General features: G+C 48.7%; 10 protein-coding genes across 10 annotated transcripts; 5 read left to right on the top strand and 5 right to left on the bottom strand.

The window, feature by feature from the left end:
- Positions 1-1705: 1705 nt before the first annotated feature.
- On the bottom strand, positions 1706-3623 carry FTJAE_15 (quinate transport; the record flags this gene model as incomplete). Its single annotated transcript, XM_037347595.1, has 7 exons — positions 1706-1918; positions 1977-2634; positions 2689-2754; positions 2807-2842; positions 2892-2972; positions 3026-3071; positions 3128-3623. 7 exons carry the CDS (start codon positions 3621-3623, stop codon positions 1706-1708), a joined length of 1596 nt encoding a protein of 531 aa, XP_037212869.1.
- A 1518-nt stretch (positions 3624-5141) lies between these two features.
- Positions 5142-7434, bottom strand: FTJAE_14 (uncharacterized protein; the record flags this gene model as incomplete). Its single annotated transcript, XM_037347193.1, has 7 exons — positions 5142-5955; positions 6005-6135; positions 6191-6223; positions 6274-6644; positions 6691-6854; positions 6906-7005; positions 7059-7434. 7 exons carry the CDS (start codon positions 7432-7434, stop codon positions 5142-5144), a joined length of 1989 nt encoding a protein of 662 aa, XP_037212868.1.
- Positions 7435-8197: 763 nt separating this feature from the next.
- Positions 8198-9182, top strand: FTJAE_13 (uncharacterized protein; the record flags this gene model as incomplete). The annotated part of the gene is made up of 2 exons (XM_037346097.1): positions 8198-8539; positions 8589-9182. 2 exons carry the CDS (start codon positions 8198-8200, stop codon positions 9180-9182), a joined length of 936 nt encoding a protein of 311 aa, XP_037212867.1.
- An 843-nt stretch (positions 9183-10025) lies between these two features.
- FTJAE_12 (elongator complex 5) lies at positions 10026-11170 on the top strand (the record flags this gene model as incomplete). Its single annotated transcript, XM_037345002.1, has 3 exons — positions 10026-10184; positions 10242-10410; positions 10467-11170. 3 exons carry the CDS (start codon positions 10026-10028, stop codon positions 11168-11170), a joined length of 1032 nt encoding a protein of 343 aa, XP_037212866.1.
- Positions 11171-11810: 640 nt separating this feature from the next.
- FTJAE_11 (transport sec22) lies at positions 11811-12566 on the top strand (the record flags this gene model as incomplete). Its single annotated transcript, XM_037343896.1, has 3 exons — positions 11811-11844; positions 11897-11931; positions 11988-12566. The coding sequence occupies 3 exons, from the start codon at positions 11811-11813 to the stop codon at positions 12564-12566; spliced, it is 648 nt and encodes a 215-aa protein (XP_037212865.1).
- Positions 12567-12952: 386 nt separating this feature from the next.
- On the bottom strand, positions 12953-14044 carry FTJAE_10 (uncharacterized protein; the record flags this gene model as incomplete). The annotated part of the gene is made up of 2 exons (XM_037342798.1): positions 12953-13737; positions 13825-14044. 2 exons carry the CDS (start codon positions 14042-14044, stop codon positions 12953-12955), a joined length of 1005 nt encoding a protein of 334 aa, XP_037212864.1.
- Positions 14045-15299: 1255 nt separating this feature from the next.
- Positions 15300-17380, bottom strand: FTJAE_9 (cleft lip and palate transmembrane 1 (CLPTM1); the record flags this gene model as incomplete). The annotated part of the gene is made up of 3 exons (XM_037355874.1): positions 15300-16429; positions 16480-17257; positions 17318-17380. The coding sequence occupies 3 exons, from the start codon at positions 17378-17380 to the stop codon at positions 15300-15302; spliced, it is 1971 nt and encodes a 656-aa protein (XP_037212863.1).
- A 1047-nt stretch (positions 17381-18427) lies between these two features.
- FTJAE_8 (Rossmann fold nucleotide-binding protein) lies at positions 18428-19241 on the top strand (the record flags this gene model as incomplete). Its single annotated transcript, XM_037354769.1, has 2 exons — positions 18428-18596; positions 18700-19241. 2 exons carry the CDS (start codon positions 18428-18430, stop codon positions 19239-19241), a joined length of 711 nt encoding a protein of 236 aa, XP_037212862.1.
- A 286-nt stretch (positions 19242-19527) lies between these two features.
- Positions 19528-20465, bottom strand: FTJAE_7 (proteasome component C2; the record flags this gene model as incomplete). The annotated part of the gene is made up of 3 exons (XM_037353669.1): positions 19528-20169; positions 20256-20367; positions 20428-20465. The coding sequence occupies 3 exons, from the start codon at positions 20463-20465 to the stop codon at positions 19528-19530; spliced, it is 792 nt and encodes a 263-aa protein (XP_037212861.1).
- Positions 20466-21880: 1415 nt separating this feature from the next.
- Positions 21881-25529, top strand: FTJAE_6 (tRNA modification GTPase; the record flags this gene model as incomplete). Its single annotated transcript, XM_037352566.1, has 4 exons — positions 21881-21992; positions 22045-22843; positions 22893-23243; positions 24224-25529. 4 exons carry the CDS (start codon positions 21881-21883, stop codon positions 25527-25529), a joined length of 2568 nt encoding a protein of 855 aa, XP_037212860.1.
- Between the last annotated feature and the right edge of the window lie 127 nt (positions 25530-25656).

Genomic DNA, 25656 nt, shown 5'->3' with positions numbered 1-25656 from the left:
TGGATAGACCCTTGTCAAGCTGGCCTACCAGGGCTTAGCCTCTTTTTCTCTCTTTAATGACGACGTCGCAAAAGAACTGTCCTCAACAGTCAACTCGTCTTGTCCAGATCCTCACAGACTCATTCTTGCAACCCAATCGACCCTCAAAAGGGGTCGTCGTCGGACAATTTTCCCCTCTCCTTGGTTGATAAACGTGAAATTGCCGATCCCACCAAGATTCGGCACCACCACAAACGTTAGTACCTAGAGCGAGACGCTACTGTCGGCAGTGGCCCTGAGAAGAGTTACCGTGACGTCCACGAATAGGAGGGTCAGCCCTGGCCGTTAGAGGCCTCTGCCCTGTACCCCGTAGCTGTAGGTTAGTGCCAAGAAGGCCTAGAACCTCCGGGTTAGCTTCCATGAGGGGTGGGAAACGGTGCTGATTGGCTTCTCGGCAGTGGACGTTGGCTTCTCTGAGACAGGGTCTTGTGCTTCATCTCAGAATCAATTTCTCACTGCATGCATTGATAAATGTCTGCTAACAAGTCCTGCAAGTGCCCGCTCTGTCGGCTGTCATTCTAGCCTTCTAACGCCTGTAGGTAGGTAATTAGGGAGTCTTCCATTGTAGGTGCTCACCTCAGCTGAGCGTTTCCTATGTTGAGGTTGATAATCTCGCAAAACATTATACACTAGCACAATACAGTATAACATAACCCATTTACCCTTGTCAACGTCTCACGGTTTATTCTCTTCGGTCCGATCTCGCACTGGCAGATAATGATTGACATATAAATCACACAGAAACACGAAGCACAAATCACAAAGCACAAACCCCACACAAACTACTGTCAACTCCTTAACCACGACAGGGACTTTTGCATACAGGACCTTACAGAGTTTCGAACCAAGAGAGCTCGAGCCCTCCCTTAGTCCTAGACAATCATGTCGAGAAAAGGAGCGAGGAGCTTGTCGTCCGTCTCAACACTTCACTTCACTTCGATAACCTTCTAAACAAGGATAAATTAACTTTGCTATAGTAACCTAGACCTAGTCATGTTCAGACTATCAGCGTCCCATGACTGACTCTTGGAAAGCATCCTTCATAGGAAAGCTTCCGAGCACAGCTTGGCACACCTCAGTGACCTCACTGTGACCTGTTGCTGCTGGCCTATCGGGTCGATTCCACTGCACGAGGATAGGTGATACGTGAGATATTGGATGTTTGGTATTACCGTCTCACACACCGTTGCGATCTCGAAGATATACTTTGATCTTGAAACGCGGTCCGTCACTAGCTCAGCTCGGTTCCCTTTGACATTTCTCTCCTCCTTGATTTGTGATAACATCTTCTGCATGAGTCGTAAGGACAGAGCCAATCGGATTTTTACAACGCGTCGGCGCAAGTGTTAGCAATTGGGGACAGTCTGCCGGATAATTTACAAAGTCAATATGTGTGTGCCGTAGTTAGCTCGCTAAGATTGTTGCATTTAACCGGAAGTTACTTTTGAACCAGGCACAGAAAGCTTGCAATATTCTTCTGACGGTGATAACTCATTCAGGTATCGCTGCAACTTGGTACATACATGTATTGTGCCCGCAGACTGCTAGGGATAACTATAACGGATATCATTCTCAGCCAAACTCATCAAACTTGATCTTGAATTAGATTTCACCCCCTGATCACATCTCCCTTGGTCCACCGATTCATTAAACCTTGGCGTTAACCTTAGAGCTTGGTGTTCTTGATGTCGGCAACTTCTTCCCGGATGCTGGGCGTGCGGGCGCCCTCAGGACCCTCGGCATCGAGCTTGCTGTGAAGGTCGCCAACGCCAAAGAGCTCGTCCATCTGCTCCAGACTGAGACCCTTGGTCTCGGGAACGAAGAACCAGACAAAGATACCCATGAGAAGATCGAAACTGCCGAACATGAAGAACATACCCTGTCAAGTTTTTATTAGCTATCTCAAATTCGTCACGATGATTGTATCGAATACTTACGTAGCCTGCAGGTCCCATGGTCTTTTGCATGGTCAGGACAGTTCGGGCAATGATAAAGTTGAACAGCCACTGAGTAGCGGCACCGATGGCGACATTCAGAGCTCGAAGACGAGCGGTGGGAATCTCAGAGACGAGAATCCAGCAGCAAGGTCCCCAACCGAACTGGAAGAGAGCAGCCCAGAGGTAAATGCAAACAATGGCAACGTATCCAAAAGCAGAGATGCCTTGTCCAGCAACAGGAGGCTCGACACGGCCATAGATACCGATGATGTACATTGTAAAAGCCTGAGCAGCACTGGTCCATAGAAGACTGCGTCGCCGACCGAGAGAGTCGGCACAGAAAATGAGGAAAGTGGCACAGCCCAAGACCTTGACGATACCATAGACACCAGTGGCAAAGAGTGAGACGGTTGTACCAGTCATACCCAGAGATTGGAAGATCTGAGGAGCGTAATAGTTGACGGCGTTAACACCAGTCATTTGTTGACAGATCATGAGCAGAACAGAAATGATAGCTCGCTTTCGGTTACCGGGAATGGTGACGAGTTCCTTCCAGAGAGTTGAGGCAGAGGCGTCGCCAGTCAATCGCTTCTCAGCTTCAAGCTGAGCAGACATCTCCTGAAGCTCAGCCTGGACATACTCGTGGTCCTCGGGAAGCCTACAAGAAGCCATGTTATTTAATTGTGTCTGTTTCAGTTCAAAATTGACTTACATGCGAAGACTGATGAGAATAGACTTGGCACGTTCCCAGTCATCCTTACGGGCACACCATCGAGGGCTGTTCACTGTTAGCGAAGATCTCCTTTTTATATGGAATCGACATGTCCCACCTTTCAGGGGCCAGCAACATGCAAGTGATCAGGAGGCTAGAGCCGGTCAGTATATACTCTTTGATATCGTAACATTGATTCTTACACGGCGGGAAGAGCCTGGAGAGCTAGGGGCAGAGCGTAGACCGTGGGAGCCTTGAGGTGGAGAAGAGCACCATAGTTGACCCTGTTGTTATGTTAGGCTGATTTCATAGAACGATATCACCAGTTCTAGCTTACCAGAACGAAAGCATGACACCAGTAACGATGAATAGCTGATAAAAAGCTATATAAAGTTAGCAACAGCCTTCATAGACTTGCGAAGAAGGAAATTGGACTTACAGGTCAAACCACCACGGATAGCTCGAGGTGCACATTCAGACACGTAAAGGGGCACCAAGGACGAAGCAGCTCCGACACCCAGACCGCCAACAAAGCGACCAACGTACATGAGGGGAAGAGAACCATTAGCAGTAGAGGCAGCCTGAAGAATAACACCGACAGTGGTTACTATGCCGGTTCCGACGAGACACCATCGTCGACCAAACTTCTCAGTAAAGAACGAAGTGAAGAAACAAGCAGCAAAGCAACCAGCCTGGAGGGTAGAGACAATGTTCTGGTCAAGTGTAACCTTGGCCTCAGGAGTATAGTTGAATCGCTCCTGTGTGGCCTTCATGGCAAGGACACCGCCGATAGCTCCAGTGTCCCAACCAAACAACATGCCTCCAAAGCATGAGCCGGCGACGATGGCGAAGACACGCCAGTTGTAAATCTCCCCGGGGTCAGTCTTCATCGCATCATTGCGAATGACCTTCTTGAGGATGCCCGCGAGACCCATGATTGCGGTCTTGCAAGACAAGGAATTATTGGGGGGGGGGCTTGAGTGGCGATAGCCGAGGATCGTTGAGATGGGAGTGGGCTTCCAAGCTAAGAAACAATAGAGGGTATGCTTTAAATTTAAGCTTGTTTCTCCGGATTTAGAGTCGAAACAAGAGGTGGAGCTGTCAATATATTCAAAGGCAAGCTCAAAGTCGAAAGGCACCAATAGTTGATTGTGGTGTGATCTCTGAAGAGGAAATCAGAATCTCGAGGGGAGCTCGCAGGATATTAAATGATCGTCCGGCTAAGCTCGAGGTCCAGTGTTGTAGTCGACACGAGCTATCAAGCTCCCCTAGACACCACCATCCGAAACTGATCGACCAACGACCAGTGACAGCCAAGTCTGGGGTCACATCAAGACAACTCTCACCCCCAATATCGGCGCATCGGCCTTATTGGTGTAAGATAGAATCTCCCCATGTCAATTGCACGGGTTGTGTTGAGGAGGGTTCGAAGCGTTGCCTCTTTGTGCAAATTAGAGGCACAGACTAAGACAGACGACGCAAACTCACATCCGAATGAAACCGCAACCCTTGTCAATATCCTGTTTCGCATTGATATTACCAGCACTCGTCCAAGCTATAGCCCTACAAGCTCTTTCGATGCTCGTCCAGAGGCTCAAAACACCATCTATCAGCGAGGATCAACATAGTGAGTCCGCCAGTCCAAAGCGGAGACAATAGAATAACCATATATCCATACGCGCAAGAATTGGTTCGCTTTGTCTAAAGATCTCGGCGGATAAAAAAGTCCACGAATCGACGTTCACCTGTCGTCGAAAAGTGGCTGCGCTATCAAGCGCGGGAGAAGCAACGTACCCCAATGTTGCGAAATGCCCAGACGCCGCTGAGAGGAATCCGAGATGAACTTTGGGGGCACCGTATCCGTAGATTCATCCAACATGTCACAGAGCCCTTGACAAGTCACATGCGGGCGTCTCTGATCATTCTCGCCAACATGCGGGGGAGTGACAGAGGCTGCCGCGTGAATCCTGGGGTTGTGGAGAGAAGCTCCACTGATAGCTCTCCATCTGGGGCGTCCGCCGGCTGAAGTCGATTGATGATGACATGGGTGTTGGGGAGAGTTGTGATCGCCTCAATGACCTGATACGTGGAACTGAGTCTCTCCGGCGGGGATCGCACATGAGTCTAGCCTCTAGTCAACTTAAGGCTTTAAGCTATGGGCGAATGCGGAGCTTTCTTTTAAGGTTATATCGTGTTGAAATGAACGGATGTGATCACCTCAGCCTCAACAGCCAAGCTTCCAAGACTGATCAATCTACTCTGGGAATCATTCTGTGCCAAGATTTGGAACAAGCTGCAGGCCCTCCCCGCAAAGCAGGCATAGGCGAAGCGGGGAGCAGGACTTCAGATGAGGAGAAGGTAATATGATGCTTTGATTGATGGGATCTTTCAAATCCCGTGTCCTCCATCTAATTCCTTCCAATCAAGCTTACCTCTTGTCCTGGCATTTGGGGTTAAGCATTCATCTCTTTCTCTAGCCAGCCAGGAATGAGAGGAGTCTTGGCCCATCCATCGAGATAGCTTTCTTTGTTCACCCCAACCCCCGAGGGCTTGGCATATATAGCAGAGACATACCAGACCGACTCGCCAGCTTTGATAGTATGTTGCAGAGTTGGAATTGTGCTTCTGCTTTCAACCAAGTTCGAGTTCGGGTCCGCATTAACCAGCATAGCCTGACGTTGTTCCGCAGGTTCTAAAGCTTTGATGCCGACAGCGCCTTTCGATACTGCAAAAGCCCCCGACTTTCCGCTTGCCCAACCATCAGGTGTCTTAAGATCGTAATTGCCAATGATCTTGGGATATGTTCCCTCGTGCTTTGTTTCATCGTATGGTCCAAGATATCGTCCATTGGTTGAGTTAACATTGGAAATAGCAAAGGAGCCATCCGCCGTCATGACCTCACGGCCACTCTTGATATGATGAACTCGAAGATGCCAATTGGGGGTTTCTTCTTGTGAAGGGATTAAGATGGTGCGAATTGTGACATCTGGGAAAGGCTTCCAAATCGAGACGAGGACTGGGGTGCCTTCTCGGTCTTCGATCCCCGCATACTCGCAAAGCCTTCGGGTCTTCCAGTACTCGCCCCCATCATCCGAGAGCCCCAGTTGCGATGCCAGTGCATACTGCTCTAGAGAAAATAGACCAGGGGGTACCGAGTATCCATATGCACTGCTGTAAGCAAACCCGCCGTATTTGGCATGGGTTCCTTTCATTGGGTAGCTGCAAGCTTGTCCTGACGACAGAAGCATGCAGTGGCCGCCAAAGTAACTGTACTAACGTCAGTCTCCCATGGATATACATATAAGGTGGTATCTACCTCATAATATGACCCGGTTGGTTCAGAGCTTTCATCTTGGGGATTACACCACTGGTTGACTCTTCGTCGGATGTCCAGAAAGGGTGATCTTCTGGTGTTGCCAGGCACATAAATGCTAGGCATGCCCAGTACTAAGAGTTCCTATTAGCAAACTTGTCATGAATTGTCAACCTATGTGACTCTTACGGGGCTTCCGGGGCTGTTATAGTTCTCCGCCATCTAGTTTCGTCAGTTGTGGTCAGCAGCGTACAGGGAGGAACAATACTTACATACATATTTGGGTAAGAATACCCAATCGACAGTGTACCACTTGACGTCCAGATATCACCTTGGGTCTGCCACCAACGCAAGTGACGAAACACAACTCCTTTCACCATGCCCCAGGTCAGCGGTGCAGGTAACTCAACATCGGCATGGGCCAGCGCTCCCCAGAAAGAAACCATGGCAAACCGGTAGCCTACGCTTCGGCCATAAGGAATGGCTCTGCCTTCATCGTCAAAGTAATGGATCAAGTCCAGAGCGACCTGTTGTGCTCGCCTCTTGAATTCTTCTGCCCGCTTTGGGTCCTCTTCCCCTGCTAACTTGGCGTACAATAGCTGAAGTAGCTGGATTGCGAAACTTGACGAGTAATAGTCCATTTCTGGCGCGTGTCAGTCAGGACCAAGATATTGCGATGCCAAACTTACGATGGATGCCCTCTGGTCCATCGTTAGACCAGCCTCCTCCCCGATAAAACGTTTCGAGGTGCTCAATGTCGCTGTCAAGTCTTTCCTGGGAGAATTTGCCGCCGTTCTTCTTTAGCCCCAGGTTGGCAAATACACGGAACCATAACCAATTAGTGTTGGGCATACTGCGGGACTATTAGCCAATGAATTATTGGGGTGTATTGTCGAGAGCTGACTTCTTCTCATTGATTGAATTTCCTAGCCATGTCTCAACATTACTCTTCTCCTTGTTAGAAAGGCTGCTCCAAAACTCGGGGACAACAGCCAACGCCCAGCCTAACAAGCCGTCAGTTGTCCATCATGATGAGACTTCGCATGGGAAGACCTACCTAGGGGACACATCTCAACCATTCTTTGGTCATTGTCCTGAGGATAACCCCAGTACTCGGGGTTTTCTGGATCAGTCCCTGACTTGATACCCTGAATCCACAATTCCTTCCCCTCGTAATCACCACCACCTGCCAGTAAAGCAGCCAAGCCCCAGAGCGGACGGCAAATTCCTTCAACTTCTGAAGCAGTCTGGTCGAATCTGACTGCTGTTGCACCGGGACACTTGACACGGGCTTTTTGGGGGGAGAAGAATGGCTCTAGAGGATCAAGAACAGTGCGAAGGAGCTCTTGAACAGACGCACGATCCTTAATCTCAACCTTGGAAAAGGGATGTATCCCATTGTATCCAAGACAAAGGGGTTGGTTAGGCGCCATTGTGTTTTGTCGAATGGTGTAGCTTGAAGTCAACTGCCAATATTCATTGAGTAGCAGGGATGGAGCAAAGGATCAAGCAGAGATATATATTGACACTGAGCTCATAGCTTACCCGCAGCTCATGCATGCCACCTGCGGGCCACGGCACCAGGACCACGCATTTTATCCTCTGCCTTTTGCTTTTATCCGTCGATAGCGGGGACAAAGCTCTATGTGCATGGCCGGGTTTCCGTGTTGATCAGTGAGGGGTTCGATGCCGCGCGTGGGATGGTTGACCCCAAGAGTTTGGGGGTCCTGAGCTGATGTGACGATTGACTGCCGAAAACGGAGCTATATAAACTTTATCCATCATCTCGGCAACGGCCAGATTCTTTTGGATAAAATGAAAATAAAGAAAAGATAAGAAACAAACTTGATAGCAAATGGCTCCCGTGTAACTAACTAATAGTCAAGGCCTTTGTCAGCTGCAGAGGTAGGACCGCAAAAGCGAAGCAGCTGCCGAGAGCGGCTTACCCTAGACGTCCACCATGTCGCTTTGAATCTCCTTCAAGGCCACCTTCAAGAAGCAACTTGAAGGTGTTTCAAATAAAATTTATATCGAAAGTATTTTTCTCTCTTCTTTCAATCTCGATGCTCATGGAACTCTTGTGATTCTGCTACATTCCATCAACGAGCGACAAGTACGAAGTATTTTCTCCAGCATTGCCCTTCTTCAGCTCAGTCTGTGCTGTGACTTATTTATCGTCTCTGCTGTTTCACAACTATGGCCGACAAACACGAAGAAACTATTACTGTCAGCGTCGATGGAGGCGAATCAAATGAAGCACAAAAGGACGAACCGCCATCATCTCCCCTCTCCTCACCCCCTGACCATGAGGATCATGATACCCCAACCATAGCAGACCAGCAGCTGGATTCGCCTTCGCCTTCGACTTCGCCCTCGACTTCGCCCAATAGTCGAGAAGATACCCCGCCGGCGACCTCTAAGAAGATGGCCAAAGGCAAGCGGAGGGTCCTCGTGAAAAAAGCACCTAAAAAGTCGAAATGGAACGCGGATAATATTCTGACGGATCCTAAATCACCCCTAGCTTCAGCTGATCTCAGAGTAAGGCACTCCGTCTTTTGTAACTTGGTAAGATCGCTAACGAAAGTAGAGCATATTGTCGAATCCGATGGCCTGGGATGTTCTTGACAAAGAAGAGAAGGCGGAAATCCTGGCACTGTTCCCTGATTCCCAACACATTCTAAATCCTGGCATGGAGGATGCCTGTTCAGATTTTGCATCACTCATGAACGACGACAGTTTCCGCTACGATTGTGCTGCTTACACAGAAAACATCGCCCAAGGGCGGCATGATCCCGAATGGCTAGCACATGCTTGGGCAGCTCATGAGAGACGCAAGATGGGCGATTTCGACGAATTTCTGGACAACAAGTTCAGAGATGAATGGGACGTCGAGCTACCACCAGAGCTCAAGACAAAGCGAGGGCCTGCCGTGTCAAAAGAGGCAGGCGATGTCACAATGGAGGACACTGAGACAGTGAAGAATGAAAGCGACAAGAAGGAGGACATCAATATGAAGAACAGCACTTCGGAGAAGAAAGACGACCCCGACATTGACTCTGAGGTTGACGAACTTCAAAGATGTGACCCAGCGCATGAAGGGCCTATATCCGTGGCCATTGCACAGCGAAAAGGCTCCATGATGGATATTGATGGTGACGATACAAGGGATGAGCTTGCTTGAGGATAGAATCTGCGGGTAGAAGAGCGAAGCAATGAGATTGGGGCGTTATTATTCATCCATGATAGAACTACGCCGCAATTTGACACGGGAAGTTTACTTTTATTTTGACTTCATTATCATGGCTTGCTTGAGTTACCTACCTACCTATAGACTAAGTTGAGGCGTGCATTTGGACCTTGCGTCACAGTCCGCAGCACAGTCCCAAAGGCCTAAGTATACTGTATTTCCGTATGGGATAAAATGCATCGTAGTCTCTCTGCTACACTCTCTTTCTGCATAGGTAAATCAACCGTTCTTTTTCTTGACCTATGATGAGCACTTAGCATTAGAGAGCACTTGCTACCTACCAGTTCGGTTCCTACACTTGAACATGATGTATCTGTGAACTGAGGTCATGAAATGGGAGTCCTCCCAAGCAAGTCCCCTTGATCCCTAGGTACTGTACCTACATGAAAGCGGGATATGGAGTGCAGATACCCTAAGAGAGGGAAGAAAACTCGGGATTTTGACCCTAAAAAATAAAAAGATTTAAGTAATTTAATACGAGTTTAGAATAAGTTTAGTATACCTTTTGCTGAGTTTATATTGATACCTTGTATTCAGTCAAGGTTTGATGTTTTCTTGTTCCCTGAGGATAGGTACCTTAGACGGATGACCCACTGAATTTTAGCAACATCCACCACAAGCAAGATCCAGGCGCTGATTAGAATATTTCATCTTCTCAGCCTTAACGAAGATATATCTGCCGGTTTCATAGAACGGAAAAGTCAACCGTATTCTTTACCGTGAACACAAAACATCGATACAGCGCTTGTACAGGCCTCAGCCGTGCCCTGGCATACGATGGCACCGACCTCGAATGTCCATGCTCGATCGCACAGTCTGCTGCTCTTACAGAAACTCCTCAACCTTCGTGACGGCGCAAGTCCTCTCACTCTCGTGATAGACAATCTTGAACAACCTGCGCGACCAGTTCTTAGCGAGTTTGTGTCGAGAGCAAAGGTATTAAAAAGTCCCCTAAAAATATGAGAGCCAGTATGGCTAACTTGGCAAATCCAGATTGCAAAGACACAAGTTATCTTCCTTTCGCTGGTAACGCTGAAGAAACCACAAGACGCAGATGTTTTCATCAAGGCTGCGGGCAGAGATCTCCAGACAGTGCGCAAAGACTTGCTGAATCATTATCCTGCTTTCAACCCTCTTTTGGACAAGGGAAAGCCCACTCAAAGTAAGCCCAGCAGAGTTATGATATGAGGAGGTCATCTCGTTGCTAACTATCTCAAGGGGCCGTTGTGATTATCGACTCACTAAACGCCTTGGCATCTGCCGCTCCTCAGTCCCTGGCAAGCTTTCTCTCAAGCATCATCACGCCAGCTGTCTCTATCGTTGCCACGTACCATGATGATGTACCCATAGTACTGCCAAGGTCGTTCAGCGAGTATGAACCCCATCCTTTCACTGTACTATGCCACCTCGCTACTGCTATCCTGAGGCTATCCAGTCTTTACCAAGAGATTGAGCGTCAGAAGGCTCGAAACAGGAGCATTCAGGAGCCAGAGTGGGGTTTGAACGAAGATCGTGAGGGAGTGCTCGTCGGTCTTGGGGAGAAGGGCAAAGATCGGAATGAGGACAGCAATGGAGTTGTTATTAATATGGAACTACGACGACGAAGTGGAAGAACTGTTTCAGAAAAGTTTATTCTCAGCTCCAAGGGATTGGTTACAGCGCCTCAACCCGGCAGGGTGTGCTTGCTTACAGATCACCCAATGTTCGCATCACCAACAGACAGTGGAGAGACCGGCGAAGGAGAGGAGGAGCCTGAGAGTACATTCAATCTGGGGCTCACAGAAAAGCAACGAAAGGATCGAGAGGGCATTGTGTTGCCATACTTTGATGCGCAAACGGATATTGGTGCAGGAGAAGGAGGAAGAATTCTTTACGAAATGGGTAGAGAGGACGACTTTGATGATGAGGAGGATGAGATATAGAGACGAGAAACGACTTCTACCATATAGAATTGACGCATTATGACCTTTGACCTTTGCTGTTGTAGAGACATGATGATCGATTAGTGTTTATAGGTTCCTAAATGACCTTTAATAGAACCTATCAATTATAGATTGATAGCAGGGGCGTTTGATAGAGCAAGTAAGAATAGAGTTTACTTTGCAAACATACCTACTCTAAAATAAGTATTTCTCGATGAGCCACAAGAATATTTGAATGCGAATTTCAATTATCACAAATTACCTACCATCTTGAACTGGAATGACAAGTTGGTTCATTATCTTATCAGCACGGACCTCTGTCATGCGCCAGCTCCAGCTCCAGCTCCACTGACCATCGATCATACATACAGATCCTCCAACAGCCAAAACGATCGAACTGCGATATTGCAAGTCAGAAGCTGAGAGAATCTCCTATGAGAAACTCAGATCGATCGCCGAAATAGTATTTGACCATTCTTGGCGTGGCTCAGTCTCGTGCCCCTTCGACGTCATCCCTCTATTGCCTGTCTTTCTTGACACGTAGTGGTAGCTGAAAGTCTTCAAGCCAAAGAAACAAAACCACCTGTAGACCGGCGCAACTTTCCCCTGCTACCCAGCACTCTACACACAAACCGCTACAATGATCTACTCTACGCAAATATCAAGGCTTGATGGTACGTTGTATCTTCTATAACACCATAAGTATATATACTAACACACTACAAGGCCTCATGCTCTGTGCCTCAGTCGATGATGAACAGGTACTCTCCACAACTCAGCTTTACCACAACATGATGCTTACGAACCCTCTCAACAGGCCGAGTCCACTCTCGCAGAGACCAAGCAGAACGTGCGCCAGGTCCTGCGCAAGCTCACACGCAACTCCGAGTCCCAGGCCTCTATCGAGACCCCCAACCATACGCTGCACTACCTCATCGACTCGGACATCGTCTTCCTCGCCATCTGCGCTCCCTCGTACCCTCGAAAGCTTGCCTTTACCTACCTAGCCGACCTCGCACGCGAGTTCACAACCACCTACCCATCATCTCAGGTCCACTCGCCCGCTCTGCGACCCTACGCCTTCATGGAGTTTGACACCTTCATCTCAAAGACGAAGACCACCTACGCTGATTCCCGAGCCTCGGCTAACCTCGATAAACTTAACGACGAGCTGCGCGATGTGACAAAGGTAATGACCAAGAACATTGAGGATTTGCTCTACCGTGGAGATAGTCTGGAGCGCATGGGAGAGATCAGCTCGAGGCTGCGTGATGACAGCAAGAAGTATAGGAGAGCTGCAGTGCGAATCAACTGGGAATTGCTGGTAAAGCAGTACGGACCATTTGCGGCTCTGGGGTTCATCATCATCTTTTTCCTGTATTGGCGGTTCTTTTAAGAAATGCAAGCGAGCTATTTCTGTTTATACATCTAATACCTAAGTCTGGCCACTTGTACTTTACTCTGGGAGTGTGCAATTTGAAAGCTACAATTCAACATTTCAGGGGTATATGAGACCCAAGCTGTGTCCCTTATATCAAGAGGGGGTTCTGCTGGGTTGTGTACTTGTATGATCATTCATGACTAAGTCAATTCGTCTATCCACGCTGGCTTTGGTAATTCTTGCTAAATCATAACCTCAATGCTGCTCCTGAACCATGCTCTCTCACCTGGGTCATACCGTATGAGACTCCAAACTCCAGATGTCATCTACTCTACCCAAAATCACCAAGAAAAACACCATTATTTTGTTAACAAGTTCCAAAACCGACCGCTTGCTCTGAACTACATCACTATGCAATTATTTGAAGTCGCTTGTGCTTGAGAGGTTGGCGCCGTCACTGTATGTTGCCATTCAAGATGTTCCTGAAATGTCTCCATGTCTTCATAGCCCAAATCTGGTCGATATGCATCCTCGTCGTCATACTGCTCTTGAGGTTCTGTTGATTCCACTTCGCAATATGGACACAGTAAGCCGGCCTGCCAATCCCGAGGCTGTGGTGCCATATGATTTGCGATGGCTACGGGCGCAAATACAACCTGCTTCTCTTGATGTCCAGACAATGTGAACGCTGTTGCTTGCCAGTGAGGGTTATCGATTGTTGGTGATAGTGTCAATATTGGAGACGCGGCGGCTTCTTGGAACGTCCGTATGGAGGGCATATTCTCAATATCCTCCCATACTATGTGACCATCGCAATAGTCGCAAACGAAAGCAATATCTCGATCGCCAAATCGCTTAAACGACCCAATAGTATTGCATAGGCGTAGCTCCTCCCGATATCTTCTCGAGTACTCGGCCTCGTCTGGCACGGTCTTATTTAGCGTCCACTGTCGCTGTTGTCGGTAGACGAGGAAAGCTCCCAAACACCTTGCCGATCCTTCTTTTTCCGAACTGTAAATTCGACGTGCTGCTCGACATTGTGCTCTGTGTAATTTTCGTTGTAAAGTATGTGTTTCGCGGACCCATATTGGGTTGATTGGGCCGCCTGAGCGACTCCAATCTCGTATCTGTTCTATATGAGCTGTAAATTGAGCCTTGAGAGCTCTCAGCTCTTCGATGGATTCATCTGGCGAATAAGTCAGTAACCAGATCCGTCACTCAAATTTGTAGAAGTCGGAAGCCAAAAAGAATGCCTGCGTCGGGAAATACGTACGTTTCCGGTCGGTTTCATAGTATATCTGTCCATTAACCAAAGGCGCCAGTTCTTGAAAGTCCTTCTTGGCTTCATCCAGCGCAGAAGCAAAGGCGTGTACTTGCTCGTGCTCGTCCGGTCCCCAATGGCTCTTGTCGGCCAAACTGAGGATTCGCAATCCCTGAGATAAAAGAGTCGCAATGGCCGCAAGCAATGACCCGACCGAGTCAGCGCTGCTCATGATTCGGTGTCGAGGATAAGGTTTGCGATTTCTCTCAAGTCTTGAGAGGGCGCGGGGTTGCGTCGAGGGAGGATAACGTAAGCCCAAAGTCTCGTGGGAGGGTATAATTCGTAGTAGAAAAAGCAATGGATTCGAAGTAGTAGAAAGATGTCAATCACCGGCGTCGTCGCGGGGCGAGGGACTGATGCGATTGGGGGCGGCGCATGAGGTTTTGTCGGCTCGAACCGGACTCCCCCGGCTCGAGAGAACGGGAGGTTATTGAAGGAAGCTTGACGACGTGACGATAGAGGTAACAAGAGCTCCAAGACAAGGCGCACAGGACGGGAGGGTTCGGCTGTGCTATTTATTTACTAACTTGGTTGTATTCATGTAACCAAGCAACCGAAGGCATGAGGTGAGGCTGAGCAATTGGTAGGTACGTAATGATTGTAGCACTTCTGTTCAGGGTCCTTTCCGTTATTGTCAAAGTGACCCTCGTGAAGACGAGGCTGTGCAGACAAAAACACTGGGGGTTCCAAGGATTGATTCTTCAGACCGTCTATTGAAGAGTTTCAGGGGATGTAGAAGGAGGGAAATATGGTTAAAAAGAGAGTTGTCTCTAGCTGCTTAGGTTAGTAGGTATGACCACCTACCTTACCTAAAAGTAGGTGGGTTATGTACGAATCGTGGACACTGAGGACCCCCCAAGTCTGAAACAGCCAGCTTCCATTGATACACACGCTGAATCAAAAAGCTGCCCTGAGGTGAGTTCCTCCGCAAAATGACGGAATACCTAAGGAACCGCACTGAAGTCCCTTGTAACCCACCCGCTATGACGCCCGTTAGTGGGTCATAAATTGCAACGTCCTGTCGGGTGTCCCGTACCTAGAGACCAGGGTGTTTCTCTGTCCTATCATCCAAATCGATCATTCGTAGCTTCGTATATTCGTAGGGCTACGAAGCAGGAGGCATACACCAAGGCTCAAGCTAGCCCATTAGTTAACTCGAGCCAAGGAAAGCTTGTCAATGGATTGTCAAAGATGGCGCCATAGATGAATGTAATCACAATGACTCACCTCATATGAATCACATTGTTTCATTACACGAGTCCTGAAAGATCATTCGTTGTACACAGACGGTATTGATTCCTATGTATCTGATATTCAACTAAAAATGGCCGATTACAACTACAACATAGATATCAAAGTTATGACTACACTAAACCCGGCAGTCTAAACCAAAGGGCCTTTCCTCGGCTCATATTGCCGTCTGTAACTCACTTCCGCTTCTTGGCCTTGCCAGTATCCGCGCTACTGGTCTTGGCTTCGGCCTTGACATCCTCGACCAGTACGTCCTTGGCCTTCTCCTTAGCCTCTTTGTCGTCAACAGCCTCGTCCTCTCCACCCTGGCCAAACTCGTTGACTCGGCTGTAATCGATGCGGTAAGCCCATCGTTGGTAAAGATACACGAAGAAGATAACATCGTCGCGAAGAGTGGCCAAACGGTGCAAGAAAGGCATCTTGATGGTAAAGGCAAACAGATCGTCGATGAAGGTATTGAGAAACTTGTACATCATGGCCTTGGCAGGCATATGGGCGACACTCTTCAGCCGGTAGTTGATATACAGTGAGGGAACCATCATCAAGAAGCCGTAAGCGTAGACAGATCCCACCAAAGTAGTGATGATGTAGGAATACCAAGACTTGTGGGAGTCATAATAGAGAGAGTAAATGCCATATGCGATCAGCAGAGGAATGCCAGCAATGTACATGTACTTGAAAGCAATCTCATCGTACTCCTTAGTCTTCTCTTCAGTCTCGGTCAACTTTTGCTTGTCCTCGAATGCGATAGTGTAAGGGAGGACAGATCCTGGTCCACCAGGACGAATGCGAACGTTGACAACAGTGGTGATCTTCCAGAACTCAATGACGATACCAACGACTTGGGATCCCAGAATCATCCAGCTAGTGTTCTGAGAGTTGTCGAGGAGGTACAGGAAGATGACCGTTTGCATGAAAACATTGGCCAAGATCGAACGAACTGAGATACCAACGTTGTCCTTCTTCTTGCGGTAGTGGGCAATATCGGACCCGAACGCGAGAGTCTCGAGAATCATGTGCAAGATACTGACTACAATGGTGACGCCGAGCAAGATTGGGTTAGAGTCGAGGAATACCTCCTTGATCATCTCGATCTCGGTGCCGTCACCGCCACCAGGGAGCGAGCCACCAAATGCTGCCTGTCGAGCAGACTCCTTGGAGTTGGTCTCAAGCGTAGACATGAGCTGGAACTGCCAGCTGGCCAGGTTACCAAGATCGATACGCAGGGGAAGTTCCTTGACGGTGTCGTTGAGGAGAGTCATCTGGTTTGTCAATTGCCAAAAAGTGTTGACGAACAGAACAGGGTCTATCAATGTTAGTTGCCATGTCATTGGCATATAAGTTGTTGCTACTTACAGTACCAGGCGTGTTGACCAGAGCCGTCTCGAGCACCAGTAGCCTCAAGGCGCAAGTATTGTCGCATCTGAGGGGCCATCGTGGCGAAATCCTTGACACCCAGGTCAGGAACGAAGGACAAGCTTGCATTAGGATGATAGTAGTTCGCAATAATAGGTCCAGTGGGTTCCTCCTCTTCCGGTTCCTCCTCATGCTTGGGGATATCCTCGAGCAAGTTTCGTGTCTTCGCAACCTTCTTCTTGGGAAGGTATTGTGTTAGAGGCCAAGTGAAGTAGTAGGCTTTGGACGTATCATATCCGGGCTGCTTAGGATCGAGATTACTTCCAGGAAGGCCAATGTAGAAATGGCCCCAGAGGGTACCATTATGCTGGACAGCTGGAGGAACCGTGAACCTGGTCTCAATCGTTCGCTTATCGGACTTATTGCTAAGATGGAACTCCTTCTCTTGCAAAACGAGATATTCGTCGGGAACTTGCGAGATAGGCGCTGGGTTGAACGACTGGGAGAGCGTTACGATAATATCGACGTGGCTATCCTGAGGCCAGATGGGCGCAATGTTCTTTGGAATATTGCGGTATGTCGCACCCTCGTTGAGTTCCTTCGGGCGAAGTTGGAAAGGAGGGATACCCTCGACATTCCCAGGAACTGTAACGGCTTCACCAGTCTCGGGATTGGTGACTGTAACCCCTCGTTGGTCCTTTTTCAAGGCCAAGTTGAGGGCCGCATTGATGCCAAAGTAGATGGCGCCGCCGAGGAGAAGCTTGTTGAAGCTAAAACCCTACATAGAATCGATGTTAGTGTATGGTCATGATGTGAAACTTGCTTTGCGATGACTTACACTACCACCGCCACCTTGCTGCTGCTCGCCTTGACGAGGAGGCAAGACTTGAGCTTCTGCCATCGCGTCTGCTTCGATTCAATTGCAGAGAATAGCAGACGTTGTGCAATGGGTTGAAGAAGACCTGCAGGATACCGCCTTGATACTAAGAGTCAAGGTTGTTGGTTGATGCACCTGAGGCGACGTGTTTGGTTGGTCAGAGTTCTGAGACCAAGGATGGAAATTGGAAATCCCCTCGCAGTCCACTTCAGGCTCCATGATAGTTGACGTTGACGTGCTGTGGACACGAACGAATAGCGATTGGCCACCTGAACACGTACCCCTGTACCTTCTAGTTCTACTGCGGCGGCCGTTGTCGGCTCGGAGATTGGCCACGTTTGTCCACTAAAAGAGTTTAAGATACAGTGCATCATGGGGAGATCACGGCCCCGCCATTGAACGCATCAATGATGTTCAAGACAATGCTCACGATGCGAGATTCAAGCTAACTACCTAAGCCATGCTCGGGATCGCCCTATCCTGCTAGAACACGCCTCACGTCCGGTGACCAGCTGACCTCAGTCATCAATGGCATTGTCCAGTAACATATCTCGGAAGTGGCAGTTTGTAGTGGCACAACTTACATGAATGCATGGAGCACGGCCGCAAGCAGCCCCTCGAAGACGTGGCTCCCGTCGCTCCATATCAATAGCCCGATAGGCCATTGACAGATGTTTGTGTTGGTCAACTACCTAAACTACCTAGTTCCTGGGCTATTCATATGACTACTATATAAACTCGTAAACTTTCATTCTCTTGACTCTTTCTTGTTTCTATTTTCCTTGTTGAATCACGATTTATGCTCCAAAGTTTGACTCATCTGGGATATTCTTAGTTCGAGTTGAATTCTTCTGGGTCGCCACATAAGACTCACCGAAACAAGAGTTCTATTATTAACCGCCTCCGTCATTGTTCGCATCTTATTATATAATAAATAGTCCTCCTCCATACGAACTCAAGTCTTTTTCAACTCTTTTAGTCAAGTCCTCTCAAAGACAACCTCTTTATATATATACTATATCACACAACCTACAGTCTTTACAATACAACAAATCAGCAAACAACTCCATCATGACTGCTGACAGCACCATCCCATCACAGGCAGCCGTTGCCTCACAGAACGGCCATCCTCGAACCAAGATTTGCGTCTACTGTGGTGCTGCTCCTGGCGCGAGTCCTGCTCACATTGAAGCTGCTCGTGCTCTTGGAAGAGCCATGGCCGAGAACAATATTGACCTAGGTGAGTCACAACGAGAGGCGGTCCGACTGCAACCGATACCATCGCGGGCCGCCAATCGCCGACCTCCGGATATGACCCCATCATGGCTAACACCGGACAATAGTTTATGGAGGAGGAACTGTCGGACTTATGGGCGAGGTGGCAAAGAGCCTTTGCGCCGTCAATGGCCCTGAGTCTGTTCATGGTATCATTCCTGAGGCTCTGGTCAAGTTTGAACGAGATGGCACCTACGGAACTGTCAACGAACATAACCACATTGTGCCGGAGGAGTCTGTCTATGGTCGCACGACAGTCGTCAAGGATATGCATACTCGAAAGAAGCTCATGGCTGAGGAGGTTTTTGCTGGTGGTCCCGGCAGTGGCTTCATCGGCTTGAGTGGCGGATTTGGTACCATGGAGGAAATCTTTGAGACAACTACCTGGAACCAATTGGGAATCCATAACCGCGGCATTGTTCTACTTAACATCGAGGGCTACTGGGACGGTATCGTCCAGTGGATGGATCGCGCTTCTGAGGAAGGGTTTGTAAAGCCTGCCAACAAGAACATCCTGGTCAACGCCGATACTCCTGAAGGCGCAATCAAGGCTCTTCGCGAATACAAGGTTTCAGATGCCATCTATCAGCTTCAATGGGGCAGCCAGTAAGTGATTGGTTTGAGGCGCTGGATCTGGATCCGGGGTTGGATTTGGAAATCGGAACCAAACAGGTGTTTTAACGGTGTTTACGGATATTTCTTCGTTTCCGCATTTCTAGGATAGGATAGACTGGCGCTCCATAAATAGACGGACTGATGACCCAAACCACCTGCTTTGTTGTGACTGACCAGACGTGAGACCCATGAAAAGCTGTCTTTGCAGCATGTAATTGTACATGATCTATTTAGCTAGCAACCCGACGCCACGTGTATCCGCTTCATCATTCGTCACACGTTTAGCTGTCCACATCCATGCCCTCACCCTCGCCTTCCTCTGCACCTCCTTGACCCTCGCCAACGCTCTCGATCCATGGCTGTACCTCGAATCCATCGTAGAGCTTAAACGGCTCGACCTTCTTCTTGCCGTCCTTTGTGTTGATGCCCACTACACCGACTGAAAGGTTCTCTACTGTAAGCTCCTTGTCCTGAACCAAACTCTCCTTCAGAGCCTTGAGACCGTGCTTGACCAACTCCTCCCTTGAGCAGTCAGGGAACTCGTCGATGTTGCGCTCAAGGTATGTTCGAGCCATTTGACTTCGCGCGCCAATGGCAAACGCAAGCATCTCCTCTGTCATACCTGAGGGCTGGAACTCGAACAGGTGGGGACCGCGCTCGTCAACACCGGCAACTAGCAGACCAACACCATAAGGTCGCTTTCCGTACATTTGAGTGTTCATCTGGGCCTTCTCACCGATCATGTCGACAAGGGATCGGAGGGGAATGGCACGGCCGTAGGTGAGTCGGTGACCTAGACACTGCTGCTTCATGAAGTTGGAGAGGACGCGAGCATCGGAAGTAAGACCGGCGATGGCGATACCGGCATGTTCGTCGACAGTGAAAAGCTTCTTCTGGTAGGATGAGAGTTCCTCTGCGTTTCGCTACGAAGGTGCATGTTAGAAAAACTGACGCCGAAAGCTCCCGTATGGGACAAGAATGGGAAGGAGGGGCAGGGAGATGGTCGAACCTTGACAGCACATAGAACAGCATGGGTCTTGCTGGCGATACCGACGACGACTGAACCTTGCTTCACTGCCTCAGCAGCGTATTCGATCTGGAATATTCGGCCCTGGGGCGAGCTTGGGGAGAGTCAGCTTGCTCAAGGTGCCAGGATGGAGCTTACAGCTCAAGTGACGTACAAGGTAACGGAATCGTTATCGTAGTTGTTTCTGAACATGATGAATTATTAGCTGCTCTGGCAGCGCCGCGTAGAGTGTGATCGGTGAGATTGCGCGAAGCAAATACAGTTGTGCGTTGGGGGTTGCGATGGAGAGCTTCGTTGGGAGGTGGATTTTGGGTGGTCGTTGTTAGTATAGGTCGGGATGGAGTTGAAGGTGGTTGAGCACCAGGCAGCTCAAGCTTCGTAGCCTGTGTCGTTGCGCTGGGACCTGTAGTCTTCCATTCTGCCGTGGATGACCCGCCACACCGCCTGCTAAATTGGACAGCTTCATGATAGCATGGGTACATCTTTGAGGCTCTTGTTTTTTCCCTGCAAGGTTGTATAATATTTGTCTTATTGAATGTGATCTGATGGAAGCATGGCGAAACTCCATCTGAATTGTTATTATTAGAAGAATTGGGGGACAGAGTTTATTTGACTCGAATGCCCCGAAAGAATCGCAACTTCAGATGAGCACAACATGTGGAAAAGCTCCATGTTAGTTGCTGCAAGTTTTTGACCAGAAAAGCACTCTACGACTCTACGATGGTAGCAGTTGACGAGGTGCTTTGATTTGGAAGGCTAGTAGAAGCATGTATTTGCCATGTGAGCCAATTGCTGTAACTTGGGGCCATTACTAATGACGCAGTTCACCTAATGATGAAATTGATTCAACAGTTGAAGCATATTGGCTGTTAACGCCTGAAGACAGACAACTAATCCTTGCTATGAGCAAGCTCTATTGCGGATAATGGCCTGGAAAACAGGATGTCAACTAAATAGTCAGTCAGTTACTTGTTGTACTAATTTGGTGTTGAGGGGCCTCCGTTGTAAAGACATCTTGTTTTGAGACTTTGATGTTCTACTACTAGTGCAAGTAAATGCAGTTCTCAACAAATGTCCTCAAGGTACTGCTGCTCTTTGACTATACATGTTGGACTCATCAGGCGTGCCCGGGAAAGCATTTTCTGAGGCAATACACTTCGGAACACAGCAGCAATTGACACACCTTTTCATGGTCCGAACATGATTAGATAGGCTTGATTGATCGATGTATGTTCTAATATCTGCTGTGCCAGCCTAGTATAACCCCCAATTGGTGCGGAGCCACCACATTGATGGCCAGTTTAGCCTCAGCGAATAACGATTGCAGTTCACAGCCATCACGGTTCACCAATCTGTTGAATTATCGAGGATTTGAACAAGACCTGTCCAATCTCGACTGCTGTACATATACCCCTCACCTCTTCGGATTTGCTCTTGTCACACCAAGCTCATCTTCTCAGAGTCATACGTTGAATATCGGATCCCTTCTGTGGGCATTTCTATTGGATGACTCACGGTGACTTACAGTAAATACCCGCGACTTTTAGACAACTCCAGTTTTTATTCTCTCTCATATTCACTCTCTCCTCTCTCAACGCAACAACATCATGCCTTCCAGATCCGAGATCACATATTTTGGCGCAGGCCCGGCTCTGCTGCCCACAGACGTCCTTGAGAAGGCTGCCCAGGCCCTCATTGACTATGAGCATACCGGATTAGGTACAGCGAAAATCTCATAATTCATCGTCAACGTCACTAAACAAATAACAAGGTATTGCTGAGCACAGCCATCGCTCAGAGCTGGCTACAAACATCATCAACGAGGCCAAGGCTGATCTTGCCTCTTACATTGACATTCCCGAGGACTATGAGGTTCTTTTCATGCAGGGTGGTGGAAGTGGAGAGTTCTCCGCTACCTTGTACAACCTTGTCGGTGCATGGGTGGCAAAGAAGAAGGCCCAGATTGTTGCCAACCTCAAGGCTCCTGAGGACGACCCTCGCGTGGAGCAGGAGCTCAGGAATGCAGTCGAGAAGGAGCTCAAGACGGATTACATTGTCACTGGTGGCTGGTCTCAGAAGGCTTCTGAAGAAGCCAAGCGACTGCTTGGTCCTGAGCATGTCAACATTGTTGCTGACGCCCGCCAGATTAACGATGGCAAGTATGGCAAGATTCCTGAGGAGAGCACCTGGAACCTCTCCAAGGATGCTGCTTTGGTGTATTATTGCGACAACGAGACCGTCGATGGTGTAGAATTTCCTGCTTTCCCTCAGTCCTTGACCCCTGGAACTGACGGCGAGGGCCCTATTGTTGTGGCCGATATGTCCTCCAACATCCTGTCGAGGAGAATCCCTGTCCGAAACTTCTCAGTTATATTCTTCGGCGCCCAGAAGAACCTCGGCTGCACTGGTGTCACCGTTGTGATAATCAAGAAGAGCCTTCTCCCTCCCAAGACACCTCAGCCCCCTGCCGCGCTGCTTCGGCGACTCGGGCTTCCTATCCCTCCTATTATCTTCTCTTACGAGACTATCGCCAAGAATAACAGTCTCTACAATACCCTCAGCATCTTCGAGTAAGCGCTTCTATGGGGCACGTGTGGTACATGTACTGACTGGAATTAGTGTCTATATTGCCGGCCAAGTTCTCAAGAAGTCCCTTAGCACCTATAGCAAGGTCGAGGGACAGGAGGCCGTGTCCGCCAAGAAGGCTGAGCTTATCTACGGTGCTCTTGACGCTCACCCCGATGTGTATAGAGTTGTCCCTGACAAGTCTGTTCGTTCAAGAATGAACATCTGCTTCCGAGTTACCAAGAATGGCGACACTGATGGCACAGAGAAGGCTTTCCTCAAGGAGGCTACTGCGCAAGGTCTCACCGGCCTTAAGGGTCACCGAAGCGTTGGTGGCATTCGTGCCAGCAGCTACAACTCCATTCATTTGGAGGGTGCAGAAAAGCTTGCCAAGTTCATCGAGACGTTTGCTACCTCTTGAGAAGAAAACCAACCATGAAAAGTTTGAGCTGTATGGTTTGCGAATTTTATGGAATTGATCAGACGCGTGCACGACATCAAGGATAAAAGTCAACCTAGATGGATGTTGAATTCAACATGCTCCATGAGAATAAAGAATAAGAACTAAAATTAAAATGAATAAAGAGTAGTAAAAAGAGATTTGCTTAAACAGATTATCCTGATGACGATTCTCTAGGAACTTTATGTCAAACATCTACCCATTCTGATGGATGAGTTTCAGTGGATTAGTGAGTGCACTATCAGTTTGATACGATCAGTGGGCCCTGAGCGCTATAACCTGGACTCAACCTCAGGTTTCTCTCTTGTTTATGGATGTTTCCAAGTAGCAAAACTCAGCCAATGCTCATTTGTTTCTCCCAAATATAGCGTCTATCGCCTTCGTTCCAAGAATTCCAGATCATATAAAAGTTAGAACAAGTTTGACCATCTCACTATCACTCATTTCGCCGATGCTGAGACGCAGTCTCCTAAGGAGACTCAATTGCAAAGCGAAACGCTGTCGAGTCTTCCTATCGCCAATCTCTATAAGGAACTATAACGACGCCAATTTGACACAACCTTTGTGGTATTCTATTGCCTCGTCGACAAAGCCAATCTCACATCAGTCGTGGCATACTCATAACTCTGAATCTGTCTCCGGATTACCAATCATAGACGACACCATCTATGCTCTATCAACGGCACAGGGTCGGGCCGGTATTGCAGTAATTCGCATCTCCGGCCCATCATGTCTTGAGGTAGTGTCATGCAAATAATACATATACAGTATCTAACTTTTGGCTCAAGATTTACGAGGCACTTTGCCCATCAAAACCATTGCCAAAACCAAGATATGCAACAGTGCGGTCCCTATATGACCCCCGGCACACCAATAATGAACAGATAGTGTTGGACTCAGAAGCTCTTGTCCTTTACTTTCCTAGCCCCAAGACTGTCACTGGTGACGATGTCTTGGAGTTGCACGTTCATGGAGGATCAGCCACCGTAAAAGCTGTGTTAGCAGCCATTCCGAAATGTTCCGCTACACATCGTATTCGATACGCAGAGCCCGGCGAGTTTACGAAGCGCGCCTTTTTCAACGACCGCCTAGATCTTGCTCAAATTGAATCCCTGAGTGACACCCTGGCAGCTGAAACCGAACAGCAACGTCGTGCAGCTGTGCGAGGCAATTCAGGTGCTCTTGGACGACAATACGAGGCATGGAGAGAGCAGCTCTTGTTGGCTCGTGGTGAGATCGAAGCATTGATCGACTTTTCCGAAGACCAGCACTTCGACGAGTCCCAAGCTGAATTGTTACAGAATGTGACTGCGCAAGTTGCCAGGATGCTACACAGCATTGAGCTGCATGAGCAGGGAAGCCAAAGGAGCGAGCTTTTGCGGAACGGAATTCGTATAGCGCTGTTAGGGCCACCCAATGTTGGCAAGAGCTCGCTTATGAACCTGATCGTTGGGCGCGAGGCATCTATTGTGTCCGGTGAAGCAGGCACAACGCGAGATATCGTCGAGGCAAGCTTAGACATTCGCGGCTATTTATGTTCATTCGCAGATACGGCAGGATTTCGCTCCAAAGGTTCCCGGGTGATCAACGGGGCTGATAGTGGCGCAATTGGGGCCGTGGAGGAAGAAGGTATACGCCGAGCAAAACAACGAGCCCAGGACTCTGATCTTGTTATAGTCCTAGCATCCGTGGAGGACGGCCAGGATGGGCCATTTCTGCAATACGACCAAGAAACGCTCGATCTCGCTGCGGGGGCAGAGGACTGTGTCGTCGTTATCAATAAACAAGATGCAATTGAGAAGGAAGAATTTGAGAAACTGGTTCAGGATTTCAGAAAAACTGTTCGAATTCAAGCCCCCAAACTAGCGGCGGCGGAGTTCGTGTCCGTATCGTGTAAGGAGGCTCAGGCAGGAACATGGGAAAGCAAGGATCCTGGCGGTATCCAGGCTGTGATAACCAAACTCGTGGCATCCTTTGAGAAGATGACATCCATGCCTGTCGATCTTCAGGATCTGCTAGGCGTTACAGAGCGTCAGCGCCAGCTCCTCGTCAAGTGCCGTCAACACTTGGAGGACTTCATGACGGAGGCTGCCCCTGAAGAGGGCTTGGATGCCGATGCCGTGCTTGCTGCCGAGTATCTGAGGTACGCTGCGAACTGCCTTGCACGGATCACGGGTCGGGATGAGTTTGGAGATGTTGAGGATGTACTGGGTGTTATCTTTGAAAAGTAAGTTCTGACAAATTTATGTATGAGATGTCTGACAAGATGCTGATTTGAGACGTGTTAGATTCTGTGTGGGGAAATAAGCGTGTGGCGAAGAAGACTACAGCGATGAGAGATGGGTGAGAGAGTTGAAA

The sequence above is a fragment of the Fusarium tjaetaba genome, assembly GCF_013396195.1.
Source record: "Fusarium tjaetaba strain NRRL 66243 chromosome Unknown NRRL66243_c0000001, whole genome shotgun sequence".
NCBI lineage: Eukaryota > Fungi > Ascomycota > Sordariomycetes > Hypocreales > Nectriaceae > Fusarium > Fusarium tjaetaba.
This window is presented reverse-complemented; position numbering and strand designations above follow the sequence as displayed.